This window comes from Zonotrichia leucophrys, chromosome 8 (genome assembly GCF_028769735.1).
Source record: "Zonotrichia leucophrys gambelii isolate GWCS_2022_RI chromosome 8, RI_Zleu_2.0, whole genome shotgun sequence".
Classification (NCBI taxonomy): domain Eukaryota; kingdom Metazoa; phylum Chordata; class Aves; order Passeriformes; family Passerellidae; genus Zonotrichia; species Zonotrichia leucophrys.
In genome coordinates, this window is record NC_088178.1 from 28,492,269 (window position 1) to 28,509,037 (window position 16,769).

The following is a 16,769-nucleotide window of genomic DNA, read 5'->3' on the forward strand; positions in this document are numbered from 1 at the left end:
GGGATATAAATTACAGCAGAGCCACTTGCAGCTGTGGCTGCCTCTGTTTGCAAGCAGGGGCTGGGGGGCATTGGGGAGGTGTTTGCTCACCATCAGCTCGAAGAAGAACCAGGCCTGCTGCAGGGCCGCCTCCCGCACGCTCCCGCTGCACACAACCCACTGCAGGGCCAGCTCCTCGTGGAAAAGCTACAGAGTCAAAGCCAGAGTCAGCCCGAGCCTCCAGAGCAGCTCCCAGCACAGCCCCCATGAGAAATGACAGCACGGTCCGTGGCAAGTGTGGCAAACAATGAGTTAAGCAAACTAAATAACTGAGGACATGACAGCAGTGGTGGCATCCCATAAAGAAATCCCCAGCTAACAATGAGGGATGAGGTTATGACATGTGATGTGAGAAACGTTTCACAGCATCTCGCTCCAGGATTGAATCTCAAGTGTCAAAAGAATTTTCTGCCCACCCCCGAGAAATTATAATTAAAAAAAAGGTTGGTGCTCAAATTAGTTTAGTTTAAAAAGTCTACCTTTCTGCCTGGTCTGATTTTCGCAGGAAAAAGGAGTAAAAAGTGGACATATAAAGTGATTTGTACAAAGATGTATATTTACTGTGAGAAAGGACTTAAAACACTAAGAAAGAAACATGGGGCTCAAACAGCTCTTGGATTTCTTTTCTCGGAAAAGACCAACCCACAGACTGATGGTGGCAGTGGCCACGTTTTCTTTACACAAAAGCTCTGGCATTTTGCCTTTCTGACATTGTTTACCTCATTTCCTGTAAGGGAGTTCACTTTCAAAGTGACTCCCATTCCCTTGCTGGAGTCTCTCTGGATTAACACCTGGATAAGTGAGCTCAGCCCACTGAGCCATCCAACACATTTTCATTTTGCACACAAAATGCATCATTGATATGTCTAGACAGTGCTATTCATATTTTTTGAAAGCCAGTAATAAACTGGCCCCAAACACTATGGCCATTAAATCAGACAAGCAACTCCTGATCATTTAGTTCTTCCCAATTCAACTCCAAATACTTCACATTCCCTACAGCCTGGATATTCAGAGGTGTTAAGCACCAGCAGTTCCTAATGACCTCGGGAGGGAAAAAAAAAATAATCAGGCTATAAATAAAAGAATAAATTGCATCACGTTTTCAGAATGACTTGACCTCCCTGCCCCACAATATCAATTGTCTCCACTGAAATCTACCTTTTTGGTTGGTAATCGTCCTGTTAATGTTTGTAAGAAACTTGACGTCTCAGTGTGCGAAGACATACGATTACAACTTCGATCCGTAGCCTACGGAGTGGAGATGAATGAATGATGACAGGACATTAAAGTTTGCCGTGGATGGGTTTTGCAGCTCAAGGACAACGAACGTTTACAAAAATACTCTTCCAACTGTAGGGTTTTTACAGCTTTTTAAGCATTCTCAAACTCTTAGGCATTTACAGATTGGGTCTAAACAAAATGACAGTAATTCTGATTGGTTTTAAGACACAGAGGTTATTTAAAGAACTGCATGTTCTGATGCACAAAGACAATGCTGCAAAGCATGAAACTTTTCATTGTTGCATTTCATCAACATGCACAGGTAATATCTGGAATTTCAGCCCATACCTCTCAATCTACCAGAGGCAAGCGTGGGGGGATGTACCCACAGCCACGCGGCTGCTGCCATGGGCAAGGGGAAAATCACACAAGTTCTGCTTCTGATGGAAATAATTTGAGTAAGTGAATTGGACTAAACATTTTGGGAAGGCTGTTAAACTGGGAAGGAGGAGCAGTTGAGAGGTACGTTCAAGGCAACCATGCAGTGGAGAGCAGCAGGCAACGGGGGCTAAATAAACTCTTCCTGACTGAAGCTGCTGTAAAGTTTTCATACTTTGCAACACAGAACAATACGATTGGCCCTGGCAAATCACTGCCTCCAGCACTCCAATTGACATGTTTTAAGAGAGAATTTCATATGTGGCAATCAATTTGGGTTCACAATACTCCACTCAAACAAGTCATGAAGGATTACTGGACGATGAGTACTAAATGCTTGATGAGAATGGCAAAATGGTTCACGACATCGAAAGGAATGGCAAACATGGACAAAACTATGAAGCTGTGATTAATGTTCCCACTTAGAAATGTGCTCCACCTGAAGCTGAAACTAGTGTGAGAGAAAGAGAAAAAAAAGAAAACAAAAGCAGTCACAGCATTTACATTTCACAGACCAGCAACCACTGAAATGAGAGGAGGGGACACGTTCACGCAATCGGAGGTTTTTCATGCAGTGTGGTGGGGTGGTGGGGGAGAAGATGAGAATTTATAAAACCAAACTGAAAAGTTTTCAAATAAACAATTACACAAAAAAAAAAAAAAAAAGAAACCACCAAAACTGGAATATGCACTGAAAGGAAGATATTCTACAGGGAAACATCAGGGAAAACAAAGGCAGAAAAACCTCTACCGAAGACACCACCTGTGTTGACTCTGCACTTGGGCTGGGGTTGGATCCCCATGGGGCAGCTTTTGGACCACCAGTGTTTACCCAGGAATTGGAGCGGTCCAAGCCCTGGGCATGTGACAGAAAGCAGTTGGGAAAGGAAAGAAATATTACATGTTGCATGCCATACAGTAGTCAAAGTTCAGTCCTTACAAGCAATCAAAGTGGGTACACTGCAAACACATTAGAACCTGAGCTCTCGGGTGCCTGTCGAGACATCGAGTCCAGAGGATTATTTTATATCTCACAAACATACAGAACATTAATCCTGTCAACAGCTCTGGTCTGGCCTGTCCTGTCTGGAATGCTTGACATTCAAAAACTCTCCTCCTCCTGAAAAATCCCCCTCGTCCTTTCCTCAGTTTAAACCCATTCCCATGGAGCCAGGTGAGATCTACACTGTGACAGAGGAAAACTGGTGCTGAGATGTGAGGATGCTCCCTGAGGTTTCCAGCACCTTCAGGGTAGCCTGGAGTTCACAAGCTCTACAATTCTTACAGAAATTCTGAGAAACTGAATGTCATTCTTCACAGGGTTCCCTGCCTATGGAATGAAAGTCCAGCACTGCTGGCAGAATAACTGTGGACAGGATTTCACACGGACACTTGGGCATTTCCTCTGGGCACTGTGGCAAAGGGAGGGAAGAGCACATACCTCTTCTGGAACCAACCTATTTTCCAAGCAAATAATTTGAAAAACCAAAAACCATCCTGCTTTTCAAAAGCTTAATCTAGCCTGTACTCCAAATTCTACTGCAATGGAATGGAATTTTGCATTTTGGCAAAATTACAGTGGATCCCTCCTCTCTCTGCTCTCTTCTCCTTGGGACACTCAGAAAAAAGGAAAAATTCCAACTTGTGCTGTTACCCAGGCTGCTCCCAAATCAGGAACAGTCAGGGGGATGGAGTGGACTTCCCTGGGTCCCAGGAAGCAGCTCTGACAGACACAATTCCTTATAAATACCACACACTGATTTTGCCAACCTTCACCTGAGCAAGAGCTTCCATCCTCACTCCTGTTCCAACTTAGGGCTTTTTCCCAATACACAAAGCAAAGTTGCAGCCCATTTCATCCCAGTGATCAGCATCAGCTACAAAATTCACCAAGCCAAATCATCTATTTCTCTCAGCAAACTAAAATCCACCTCAAGGTTGAACCTGGCGTGAGAGCTGTAACCTGGGATTCAAACCATTAATCCACTGAGCTCCTCAAGGCAGAGCTCAGCAGTGCTGTAATTTTGCTTAAGATGTCCAATAAAAAAAATACTGAACACATAAGGAGAGTGTTTTAATCTCAATTACTTTTTGGCAGGAATAAATCAAAGCCCTGTGCCCTGCTCAGCCCCATAAACATGCTTTATTTTGCTCACAGTGATTTAAAGTCGAAAGGGCTTTGCAGAATGCTGAACTAAGCTCTTGTTTTGTAAAATCAGGACTAATTTTGAAAATGCCTTTATCCCCCTCACATTTCTCTCTCCGGGTTTCCTAATCTTGACATCCTGGTTCTGAGGATAACAATTAAACACACACTGTGTTTGCAGAAGCAAAAGTCATTTTGCAAAAATGTAGAAAGGGAAGAATTCTTTCCTCTTCAGAAAACAAAGGAGTACAGGAGCTCCTTATTGCTTGGCAGAGTCGCTCCAAAGTTCACAAAGCTGTTGTTAAATTCTGTGCTGCCCCTGGGGTTCAACCTGCAGCTGGGTCTGTGCAGGAACACAACCCACACCTGGGAAAATCACTGGCAGAGCAATGAAACCCCACAAATGTCTTCTGGGCTTTCCCCAGCACATCTCCAGCATTCCAGGATCACTTTTAACATGTCTTTTTAGACATTTCATACATTTTCTTCATAATGTAAATTGTGAATAAAATTTACATGGTTTCAATTCAAAAAGGATGGCAAAACAAGTGACAGACCTAAGACCTCCTCTGCTGTGACAATAAACAGAAATCTTCAAAATCCTGTAAAGAGTTTTCAAAATGAAGTAAGACAAGATAAAGGTGACTTACTTATACCACACCTCTAAATACCTTAATTTAAAAATAACACTAGACTGGACGTTGAAGACCTCCCTCAAACAACAAAAAATCCCACAATTTGAGTTGTTTTAAAGCAGAAAACTTCCTGTGATAGGGAACCTGTGCTTCAAATTAGAATCTACCTATTCTTTAAGCCATTACTTGGAGAAACAATAGGGATTTTTGCACCCTTTTATTCATGTCAGCATCTCAAGAAGTGTCTTATTTTTATCTATTAAGAAACAGAAATAATTACACTCAACCAAAAGTCTGTACAGCCAGACTGAGGTTAATTCCTGATGCTTAGACTACCCCAAAGGAAACTTTTCCCTCAACAAGAACAGGTTTTCCTTTAAAGCCTTCTTCCTCCACAGAACAGGTTTTCCTTTAAAGCCTGGAGGACACCTCTGGAAGAAAATCTCTCTCCATTTTGTACTGTGACATTATTCACCAAGCCAGCACACGTTAAACTTCTGATAGCCTGGGTAAATTCCATATGCACATCAGTGCCTGTGGCATTTCACAAAAGGTCAGGCTTGTTTAATTAGCAAGATACTGAAGTGGTCTTTAAAATATTTCAAGACTTCTAAGTCCGGACTTTGATGTAAGAAATAATCATTTGCCTACCCACAATTCTTCAGCCTCTTATTTGGTCAGCAAATGATGTTATTCATTTAAAATTGGTAACCTCTTCCTCAAACTGTGTTTTTCTTGCTCTTAAAAAACCCAGCATCAGCCACGTCAACCTGCCTGGTCAGGGTGGTGGCTTTGGTAATAAACTTGCTCCCTAAACTTCCAAAGGAATTTAACAGCTCCCTGAAAGGGCTCAGGAATTCACCTCTGCTGGAAGAATGAAAGGCTATGGTGAGAAAGTCTCATCCTGGTGAAGTTATCACAGTTTGAAGAATTAAAAAAAAAAGAAAAGAGAAAACCCCAAAGCAGCTTGGGCACCCCTCTCCAGGGAGGGAATTACCAGCACTGCTTTGTCCTGGCTCATCCCTATTTTAGGCACAAAATGAAGGGCTCAGATTGAGACTGTGGTGGCTCTGTGTAGTCAGAAGTCAGCAGGAGGAGGTGGATTTACTGAAATTTACTGAATTTACTCTTTACTCAAGAGCCAGAGTACAGCCATGCTGGATGCTCTGCACCCACAGTGGGATGTCACTTTCTGGGGTGGGAAGTCAGTGCCCCTGTGCTCAGCTGGCCAGACTGTGCCTCTCACCAAGCATCCCAAATCCTCTCTGGGCCACGCAGGGAGCAGGAATATTCCTGCTGTGTGCAGGACATCCACTCTAGACACGAGGAGCAGAGAAACCTAAGCAGCTGAATGCAGAGGAGAGGTGGGAGTCTGCGGCTAGGAGGGAAGAATGGGGTAAGAGGCTGCAAGGTTTGAGGAGACATAACAGAGCTGGGCTCAGGATTCAGCTGCTGGCCAAGCAAAAAGTGAGGGGGAGACAAATCCAGAAGGACTCCTGCCCTCAGCCCCCACACTTGTGAAAGGCCATTCAGGATGGCTCCAAAGTCAGAGACATTTCCAAGGAGCAGCATTCATGTGGTGCTAACAACAACCACCGGGAGAGGGCTGAGGAGGGGCTGGGTTTCCCGGGTACTCAGGAAGGCCTGCGAGGTGCTGGGGCTCTGGGGGGTCCCTGGCAGGGCAGGACAGGAGAGGACAGGAGAGGACAGGAGAGGACAGGCGTACCTTGGTGCCGATGATGGAGCGCACCTCGTCGTCGGGCGACGTGGGGGTGCCAGAGATGTCGGGGTTGCTGTTGCTGAGGCTGCGCGAGCGGTTCAGGTTGAGGCTGGCGGGGCGCACGGCCGACCTGGCCATGGTGGCGTAGTGCACCGAGCCGCCCAGGCCACCGGGACCTGTGGGGACCTCCGGTCAGTGTGGCTTCCCCTCACCCTCAGGACAGCCCTGCCTGGTCAGTGTGGTCACCACTCACCCTCAGGACAGCCCTGCCTGGTCAGTGTGGCCACCTCTCACTCAGAGCCCTCAGGACACCCAGCCCTGTCTGGTCACTCTGGCTATTCTCCATCACCCAGAGCCCCTCAGGACACCCAGGTTCTCTCCTGCCTGGTCACTCTGGCTATTCTCCATCACCCAGAGCCCCCTCAGGACACCCAGGCCTCTCCTGCCTGGTCAGCCTGGCCATTCATCACCCAGACCACCTCAGAACACCCAGGCCTCCCCTGCCTGGTCACTCTGGCCATCCTCCATCACCCAGACCACCTCAGAACAGCCAGGCCTCTCCTGCCTGGTCACTCCAGCCATCCCCCACCTTCAGGGCAGAAAGTCCTGCCTGGCCATCCATCACCCAGACCCCCTCAGGACACCCAGCCCTGCCCAGTCACTCCAGCATGAGAATTAAAAGCTGTTTTATCCACAGGGAAGCACGAGGCTCCCTGTGGGATTGTCTTTAGCTAACAGGATGTTTTCCAGACCTCACACTCAAAACCCACTCAAGGTGGGCACAGTTTTAGGCACAAAACCTTCCCAACACCTCTCAGAGCTTCCCCACTGTGTGCATGAACATTCTTTCCAAAACCTGGTTTTCCATGGCTGTCACTCACACCGCCTCTTTCCCATCCCTTGCTCTCAGCTAGGATTAATTTATTTATTAATATCATTTATTTATTTATTTATTTCCCTCCTGCACCCAGACATGTGTTTTCTAGTATTTTGCACTCCTGCCTTAAATATATAATGCCTATATTTTATAGGTATACATAGAAATAAAACCATGTCATATATATATATGTATATATATACATATTAAAATATGTAGAATATTATATAAATTATAAATTCAATGAATTTAGGCTCTATTTCAGGAATCACCCCAACTTTGGTCATCAATTGCAATTGGATATTGATAATTGATGGATAATACCCTTTGGATATCTATTCCACCCAGCCAGTGTTTAAACTTTTGCTGGAACTGGATTAAGTATAAAAGTTCTTGTGAAGGAGACTGGGAAACATGACAGGCCAGGAGTACATCACACTTGTCTCATAGAAAAAACCCTAAAATCCATTTCTTTTGCCATAATTCACGATCCTTCAACAGTGACACTTATTTAAAATCATCAAATAATTAAACCTCTGAATAACAGCAACTAAACTCATCTTTTAAGTGGCTACACTGGCAAATTAAAAACAGAGCCCTGTAGGGAAGCAGCCACACAGCTGGAGCCCAGGAGCACCTGCCAGCAAGTGGTTTCTGCCTTCTTTTACCAAGCTTGAAATAAAATGAAAAACAGAAGAGCTACCTGGTGATGGTGAGTTGGGGTAGGTGTTGGGCAGGCGAAAAACATAATAAATATAGGAAGCAAGCAGGCTGTTCCTGCCATGCTGGTCCTGGTTGCCATCCAGGTTCTTGTGAAGTCTGTTTATGATGGATGCCATCGCCTCAAAAGATGCTTGGCCCAGGTTCACTGAAAGCAAAAAGGGAGGAGTTTGGTTTAGAGGGCAGCAGGACCCAGGGAAAATCCTAAATGTGCTGTTTATCCACCTCCTGCAGGGTAAATGGTGGAGCCTCCTAGAGCCCAGCAAGCTTTGCTGATCCCAGACTGAGCCTGGAGTTTGAACCAGGTCTGACCAGCCTGAGAGCAGGAGAGCTGCTCCAGTGATCTGCTGCCACTTTTATTAATAATAAACTTAATGAACTCAGGCTCCATCTCTGGAACCAGCCCAGCTTTTGTCATCAACTGCAATGGTAACAAGGGCAAGTCTTTGTTTAACTGATGGGTAATACCCTTTGGATTTTTATCATGCTTTTTTTCAGTTAATTATTTCCTCTAGTTAAGCCTTAGCCAAAACACAAACTGTATCAAATGAACAATTTCATTCTGTGGAGAGAAAAAAGCTGCTCAGAAAATGAGCACAAAAAACTACACACTTGAAAAATTAAGGATGAAGAAGACAGTAGCTAGAAAATTAAAATCTTATTTTAAATAAATCCAGTCATTAATGTCCATAACATTCCATACAAACCAACTAAACCAATTCAGAACACTGAAAGAGTGAAAGAACATTAAAATATAAAATTAAAATGCAGGTAAATTCTTTTCTAGAAAGATTAAACAAATAAATGATACAGCTAAGAAAATACTTTTAGAAGTATTTTTAAAGCAGTCTTAGATCCTTATATTCCACTATGTCCAAACTCAGGTTTCCTACAAAAGAAAATCAGCAAAAACTGCTACTTTAAATAGTAAGGATCTAATCCTGACTTAAATTTGAGATTTTTTTTGTACTGCCAGAGCTTAGCCCTTCACAGGGAGCAAAAGAAGGGATTATTCATGCTGGCAGTATCAGACCCACAACAGGAACATGCAGCATCTGTAATTTCCTACTTCACCTACTTCCAGATTTTCCAAGGTGACCAATAAGGCTGAAATTCCTATTTTCTGTCAGGATGGAGACACCTTAACAAGCTCCAGTGCTAAAACATGCTGAGCATCCAGGAAAATCAGGCTCTTTTTCTGCTGGCTCAATTTGGACACCAAATTCCCAGTCCTTTTAGAAGCTTTCCATTAAATATTAAATATTGCTCCTGTGTATATCACCCCAGATCTGGATGCCAGCATGTTTTATTTGGGAGACACTTGGTATATTAGTGGCACTAAAATAAAGCATAAAAATGGACTTTTTTACTTCTACATAAATATGATAAAATTGGAAGTGTCAAACTTTCAGCTATGTAATTCTCTATAAAACTTAAATAAAATACCTATTTGGCCTGCAATGACAGGAGGTCTTACTACCAGAAGGATCAGTTTGTCAAGCAGGAGATGAAGAAATCGCACTACCGGCTCCAGTTGAGAGGAATTTAAAGCTGAAATGCTGCTCTTCAGTTCATTTTCCAAGTTGTTCTCCATAATTCTCATGTCTCCTATTCGCACAGGGAACATGTGCTCATCCAGAGCATGGACAAGTGCAAAGAACTTGTCGAGGTAAGGGTCCTACAACAAGCAAAAAGCCAGTAATCAGCAAGAATCCCCAAAATATCTTCATTTTCTATGGATCTGTATCTCACGGATGGGTTCTCACCCTCATTTTTCTATCTGGCCATTTAATCTCACAAAATTAGCAGAAATTCAACATCTTTGAGAGATTTGTCCATATTTAATTCTAATTCTAGTTTCAAAGTTATCAAGGCAAAACTAGAGGACCCACAGACTCTGTATTCTTAGACAAACCAAACAAAAAATGCACTAAAATCACATTACTACTTACAGCACAAATAAAATACACACAGCCCATCAAAATGACACAGTGGGAATTAATAAAACAAAAGCTCAAATGATTAAACAAAGTGATTGTCATCTTTATTTTCAGATCAAAGGCAGACAGAGGGAAAATACAGGGAGGAAACAAAAGAGGAGGAGGGGAAAGGGAAGAACAAGAAAACAAGAATAAGAAAACAAGAAAACAAGAAAACAAGAAAACATCATTTGCCTGGGCTGTGTTAGAGCTGTTGTATCAAACACAACAGGCTGAAAACACTGTTGGCCATTCACCCCCCTGTGAATTAAGGCCAAACCACTCATATTTTTAAGCAGAACTTCTCAAATATACTCACAGCAGAATGTGGAAAAACAGGTGTGCTGGCTCAGAACTGAAAATGAGATTGTAATTTCACTACAAGGGATTGTCACACACAGCATCAACTCTGACAGTGTTTCAACTGTCAGAAGATTATTTTATTCCAGTGACTGCTCTCAACACCCACCTGAGTGTGGAGGGATGACACAGCAACAACTTCCACATTGAAAACCCCTTTGTGGTTGTCCACCCACTTCATCCCAGGGAGAGGAACCTGCAGGAGGAAGAATCAGAGAGGATGTGACAGAGAGCAGAGCTTAGGCTCTGCTAATTACATTTATTTTGGCTGGATCACATGCACATAGCCACACACAAACACTAAAATTCTGTCTAAATTTAATGGCATTTAGGAAATAAATAAATGTACACACAGAGATGTGTACACATATATCCTCTCATTTTTTCTCCCATGTATTGTGCTGGTTTCCAGCAGGCAGAACTCAGCTCACCTCTGGAGAAAGCACTGAATAAGCCTGGGGTGGCTTTTCCAATGACACGGGCAGGCAGAACTGACCCGTCTTTAACCGGCCGTTCTGCAGCATCGGGATCCACTGCAAAGAGAGGAAAACAACAAAATCACACATTTCTTAAGGCTTTCTTGGAGCTTTTGCCAATTTCCCAAGCTCCCCAATGGGATACGAGTTCACAGGGATGCTAAACAAAGAGGCAGCAAATGCATTTGAATGAATCCTGAGAAATGCAAGGACAAAAAGACACTCACGGTGTAGCCGACTGGAGTCTCCAGAGGTGTGTTTTGTTTTTGTTGGCAACTGACGTGGTAGAAAGTAAAAAGCAGGTGGTGGTGGTCTGTCAGAGTGGCTGGAAGCTTAATCTTGATTTCCTCGTGAAAATCAGGAGATCTGTGCAGAGAGCAGAGCCTCAGCTGAGTCACCCACAGTGGTTTGCTACCTTGTGCTTCAGACTGAACCCTCTGAGTTAAAGGATCTGCAGGGAAGGGAGTGTATGGGCTACCCCAAGGGATTGAAGCTCACTTTCTGATCACCAAAGACTGGAAAAACTTCTAATCCACAAAAAAATGGGCAGCAGCCTCCTCCTCCTCACACAGGCACTCTGAACCACATGAGCAATAAACTCTTGTCTCAATGTGGACACTGCCACAAGCCCGACCTGCAGGACAGGAATCTCCCTTGGCACAGCTGCAAAGCCAGGAAAACGTTCCTGCTGGATTCAGCACCCCTCACCCCAGCTGCAATGGAATTATTTTCAAGACCAAGTAGCTCCAATTTGTACCTAATGTCTAAAAGGCTCCAAGAAAACAACGGGGGCACCTGCTCCCGTGAGTTTGGAACATAAATCTTCATGACTGCTGACTGGAGCTGGGCTTGGAGCATCTGCTGAGCTGGGCTACGTGCTCAGGATCACACAAAGCTGATTGTACCACAGCAAACAAAGACTCTGTCTCCCAGTTGTCACAAAACTCTAAGGACAGCATCAACTGGCACTGCAGTCACTGTGAGTGCTGTCCAGACACTGATTGTTAAATAATTAACACCAGTCACTGGTGAGTCACTTCCACACTGTGTTTACCTGTTGTGATACACCACAGCTGTGTATGCTTCCTTGGAAAACTCAGGACAGCTGGATTTGCCAAAGATGACCTGCAAAAAGAGGAAAAAAACACAGGAACCCCCCTATAAAACTGTGCCAAGATCTGTTCCATAATCCTGCAGAGACATTTAGAGCTCCATTTATTGTGCACCTGTACAGTTACATCTGCCCCTTGTTCCCTGCCCCTTCCCTTACAGGCAGCACTTCACCCAGTCACTGAAAAGGCACAATTTTAACAACTCCAGTGACACATGGACACAGACATGCCAGAAGAACTGATGGATGGAATCATCCCTACACAGATCCTCTGAGTGGGGATCACTGCTGGCCCTGAACAAAGCTGTCACCTTTAATCCTTTGTCATGGAAGCAAAGCTTCTGTTCCAACCATGAGCAGTGCCTGCTGCAAACACAGAATCCCAGAATGGGTTGGGTTGGAAGGGAATTTAAATCCCACCTCAGGAATGAGACAGGGACAGCTTCCACTACCCAAGGTAGCTCCAAGCCTCATCCAAACTGGCCTTGGACATTTCCAGGGACAGAGAATCTCTCTGGACAACCTCTGCCAGGACCTCACCACCCTTATAATCAATAATCTCAGGTTAAAATTCAGCTGCTCCACCTTGCAAACTCCACACAACTGCACTCTTGGCTCTGAAATATCATTTTCTATTCCTCTCAAGCTGTTATTTTGAAATGCATTTCAGTGAGGTTTGAACAGCCTGACAGGAGTTCTAACTGCTCCCTCCCATGGAGCACAGGGCCCCCTCACCGGCATGGCATTGCTGGGATCCTCTCCATACATGAACTGCACTTTCACTGTGATGTTCCTGGCAGATCCCTGCCGGTTGGCAAAGTTAAGGCTCTGTGGGTACACATAAAGGAGATTCCTGCAAGAGACAAAGGCAGCAGCTGATGAGAGGGCTCACACCTTCATTAATGCTCTTATTTAAACCTCTGTGGAAAGGCAAACAGTGAAGGGTTTGACATTTTCTGTTCCATGAGATGCAGTGCACACCCAGACAAACAATTTGTCTTTAGTAATGACCCCTTATTGCACGCATCAAAAGACATAATTTTTCAACTCTCATCACATTTTGAAACAGTTCTTGTTTGGAAGGGTACTTGTAAAATCCATCCAAAAATTTCATAGTGATTCTACAACCTAAGTTCAAGTGGAAAGAAAACATATGATACAAAAGTTTTATTTACTTCTATTTCATATACTTTATTTGCTCAACACAGAGCAGCTGGTTTCTGTTAAATACCTTCTTTCTTTTCCTTTCCTTTTCCTTTCCTTTCCTTTCCTTTCCTTTCCTTTCTTTCCTTTCCTTTCCTTTTCCTTTCCTTTCCTTTCCTTTCCTTTCCTTTCCTTTCCTTTCCTTTCCTTTCCTTTCCTTTCCTTTCCTTTCCTTTCCTTTCCTTTCCCTTTGCACCATCGACTTTTTTCACTTTTTCATCACTTTGCATTTCTTTTTACTTATCCTCCATTTCTTTTCTACTATCAGTAGAAACTTATACTTTTTTTACTTCTACTTCATACACTTTTTGCTCACCAGCATCGGTTTCCCTTTAATACCTCTTTCCCTTTTTTTTCTTTCCTTTCTTTTTTAAATCTCCTGACATCAGGATAACTTCAGGTTCCATTTCTCCTCTGAGAATGGATTAAACTGCATGGATACATGTAGCTTCAGGTAATGACAACACTCCCAGGTAGCTACAGAACTGTTTCAAAGGCTGAAGTAATAAAGTGCTCATCACATCCACAGGGAATGTGGCAGCGCCTAATGGGAGGAAATTGCAGCACAGGAGATTTAGGTGAGGCACAAGGGAAAATGTTCTGGCTGTAAGGAGAGCTAAAGCAGTAGAACAAATTGCCTTGGAGGGTGTGAAACCTCCATTTTCTGGTGGTTTCTCAGGACAGGTAAGGCAGACACTCTCCAGCTGGGTTTAAAGACAACCTCAAGCTTTGCTGGGCAGGGGACACATTCTGGAAACCCCTTCCAGTCCCATTTCTCCAAGTCCCTGAATACTTTAATAGCCATGATAAATGCAAAATTCTGCAGTATTTTCTGTCCTCTGAGCCCTGCTGGGCCCTTGCCAACAAGGTGAAAGTTGGATTCACACTTCATCAGCAAAATTGTCCACTACAAACCCCAACCTGTCCATTGTGCAAGCAACTTAAATCCACACAAACCACCTTGATGTTCTTTTAAAGACAAAAAAAAAAGCAGACTTTTCCAGCTCAACACTCAGTTATTCAGAGGAAATGAACATCCTTTGGCTGCCAAACAAGTCTAAATGTATGAATTGTTGCACATCTTTAAAAAACCAGCCTGGCAATCCCCATTCCATCTCCCACCCAGCCCTGCCCAGCACCCCAGCATCATCCTCCTTGGCCAGCCTGGCTCCTGCAGCTCCAGCCAGGGGCTCCAGCAGGGAAGGTCCATGGGAGCTCAGGGAGGGCTCCAAGTGCCTCAAGGACTGGCACGCTGCATTCTGGCCAAGCACTGCAGAACCAGCCCTCTGACAGCCCTGGCTTGTGAGGCAACAGGAAAATGAGGTTCCCTTCCTCTGGGAACTGTTCCGTGGGTCTGAACACAATTTGTGAGTGGTTTCCAACTGTTCCTTGTCCCACAGAGACAGCAGATGCCAGATGGGCTCAGAAGCGAAGAGAGGAGCACAGCAGGACAACTTTGAAGGGGTAATAAAGCAGCTGCTGTCGAGTGCTGGCAGCAGGAGGTTGGTAACAAAAAGACTTTTTTGGGTTCTCAGGAGGGCAGTAACTCAGGGAAGGTACCTGGTGCCTTTGAGATGCCAGGAGTTCCCAAAACACCTGCACTGGCGGGACACACTCCTGGGGGAGCAGCTGCAAAGCTGTCCCTGCCTGCCTGCAATGGCACTAATGACACGATTTTGGCCAATGGACCCCACCCAAGGCCTTGGTTCTGATGGCAATTCCTCAAATCTGCTCCCCTAACAGCCCCAGCTAACGCTGATCCTAAGGAACTCCCTAAGAGCAGGGCAGCTCCAGGGACATCTGGGGCAGCCTCATGAACCAGGCCCTGCTTCACCCCTGCAGGCAGAGGAATAATCTTAGCAGGCAAGTGGGAATTTCTTCCCTCTCAAGTCCTTCATGGTGAATTAAGTTTTGGAATCCCATCCCCACTGGTCACTTTGCCAAATCAACGCTCTCCTACTATTTCAGAGGGGGCCAGGGCCATTTTTGTGACTCTCCTAAATTACTTTGTTCTGCCATGAATACATTTGCTGCTTGATGTTCTTTTAAAATGAAAATGGATATGAAAATTTACTCTAAAATGTACCTTGCTCATAAAACTTTTATTAAGTATTATTAGTGCTTAAGAGAAAGATTTAAGGTATTTGTGAAGCCAGGCTACAGGATCCCTATATTAAAGGCAGGCTTATGCAAAGGATTGATTTATGCTGAGCAAAGGGACAGGTTGTTCCCCTCTCCACTGCTTTTCAAGCCCTCATTAAGGGCATTTCACTGGGAAGAAGCTCTTGGTGCTTTTGGGATTTGAGATGCACAGATCCCACTGGAAGAGGGGACAGGAGATGTTCCCCCTGTTCAGGCAGCCTCCCTCCAGAAGGTTTCCTATTACAGCCATCTTCCCTTTGTGGAAAACTTACATGGAAAAAGGGGGGAAAAAGCCCAGCTAGCAAATCAGAACGTGGCTGCTCTGGACAAACTGGGCCAGGGCCTCACAACCCACACAGAAATCCATTTACTCCCAATATCTAATCTCATCTAAACCTACTCTTTCCAGTTAAAACCATCACCTCTTGTCCTGTCACTCCAGGCCATTGTCCTGGGATTTGAGATGCACAGATCCGACGTTCCCCCTGTTCAGGCAGCCTCCCTCCAGAGGGTTTCCTATTACAGCCATCTTCCCTTTGTGGAAAACTTACATGGAAAAAGGGGGGAAAAAGCCCAGCTAGCAAATCAGAACATGGCCCCAAATGGAAAAATCCTGCTTGACCTTACCACTGGTCAACTTGGGTTGGAACCCTGGTTTGGGCTGGAAGTGACGTAAAGATCAGCTCATTCCACCCCCTGCCATGTCCAGGAACACGTCCCACTGTCCCAAACTGCTCCAAACCCTGTCCCACTGTCCTTGGACGCTTCCTGGGATGGGGCAGCCACAGCTGCTCTGGACAAACTGGGCCAGGGCCTCACCACCCACACAGAAATCCATTTACTCCCAATATCTTATCTCATCTAAACCTACTCTTTCAGGTTAAAACCATCACCTCTTGTCCTGTCACTCCAGGCCATTGTCCCAAGTCCCTTTCCAGCTGTCCTTGAGCCCCTTTAGGCCCTGGAAGGAGCTCTAAAATCCTCCCAGAGCCTTCTCTTCTCCATCCCCAGCTCTCCCAGCCTCTCTTCTACCCCCATCACTAAAAACCTCAGATCTTCTCATCTAAACACAGCCATGGAAAGGGACTGAGGCTGAAAAAGTGACAGAACATTATAAATGTCTTGATTTCCATCAATAAAAGTTTCAGGCAGGAGCTGTAAACCCAAGGACTTGTGTTTGGAGCTTATACTAAAATGCCACGCCTAATATATGCAAAGCTTATCCTATTATCTCAAACAGATCTCAACAGTACTTCTACTTCCATAAAATAAATTGCTCAAGTGCAAAGGCTTCCCAAGCCATGGACATAATGGCACCAGGCACTCCTCTAAATATTTATGTAATATCATTGCAGCCATTTTCCAAAATCCTTCACAAAGGCATTAAAACATTAAGAGCTGCTCCTAACTCTTACAATGAAAATTTCTATGAATGAATTTTCCTATTATGAAAATTTCCCTTTTCAGTAAAACCCAGAGACCTTTTTCTTTGCTTTATTCCTACTATAAAAATCATTTAAAGCCCATATAATCAGGGTCACCCAGGTGTATGAAAGATCTTCAGGATCATGTTTGTTATATACATCTTTTCCTGACAACTCTCAGAGGCAGGATTCCCTCTCAGGGTTTCCAAAGCTCTTGAATTTGATGGTTTAGTCATGCCAGAAGCTTTTCTCCTCTCTGCCTTCCTGTGTCCCAC

The 16,769-nt window shown here is 44.4% G+C and overlaps 1 protein-coding gene across 17 annotated transcripts in view; it reads right to left on the reverse strand.

Moving 5' to 3' along the window:
- Nucleotides 1-16,769, reverse strand: part of DOCK7 (dedicator of cytokinesis 7) — a 97,080-nt gene that overhangs the window by 30,458 nt on the left and 49,853 nt on the right. For 8 of the 17 annotated variants that reach the window (XM_064719628.1, XM_064719619.1, XM_064719627.1 and 5 more), the window contains exons 15-25: nucleotides 12,461-12,578; nucleotides 11,669-11,739; nucleotides 10,842-10,980; nucleotides 10,570-10,671; nucleotides 10,248-10,334; nucleotides 9,246-9,477; nucleotides 7,783-7,947; nucleotides 6,209-6,378; nucleotides 2,465-2,557; nucleotides 1,201-1,290; nucleotides 91-186 (exon numbers count right to left, since the gene is read on the reverse strand). In XM_064719628.1, the coding sequence (XP_064575698.1) occupies nucleotides 91-186; nucleotides 1,201-1,290; nucleotides 2,465-2,557; nucleotides 6,209-6,378; nucleotides 7,783-7,947; nucleotides 9,246-9,477; nucleotides 10,248-10,334; nucleotides 10,570-10,671; nucleotides 10,842-10,980; nucleotides 11,669-11,739; nucleotides 12,461-12,578 (1,363 nt within the window). Of the gene's footprint in view, nucleotides 1-90; nucleotides 187-1,200; nucleotides 1,291-2,452; nucleotides 2,558-6,208; nucleotides 6,379-7,782; nucleotides 7,948-9,245; nucleotides 9,478-10,247; nucleotides 10,335-10,569; nucleotides 10,672-10,841; nucleotides 10,981-11,668; nucleotides 11,740-12,460; nucleotides 12,579-16,769 lie in introns of all 17 variants that reach the window. The other 9 variants (XM_064719631.1, XM_064719630.1, XM_064719624.1 and 6 more) reach the window with 4 other exon arrangements.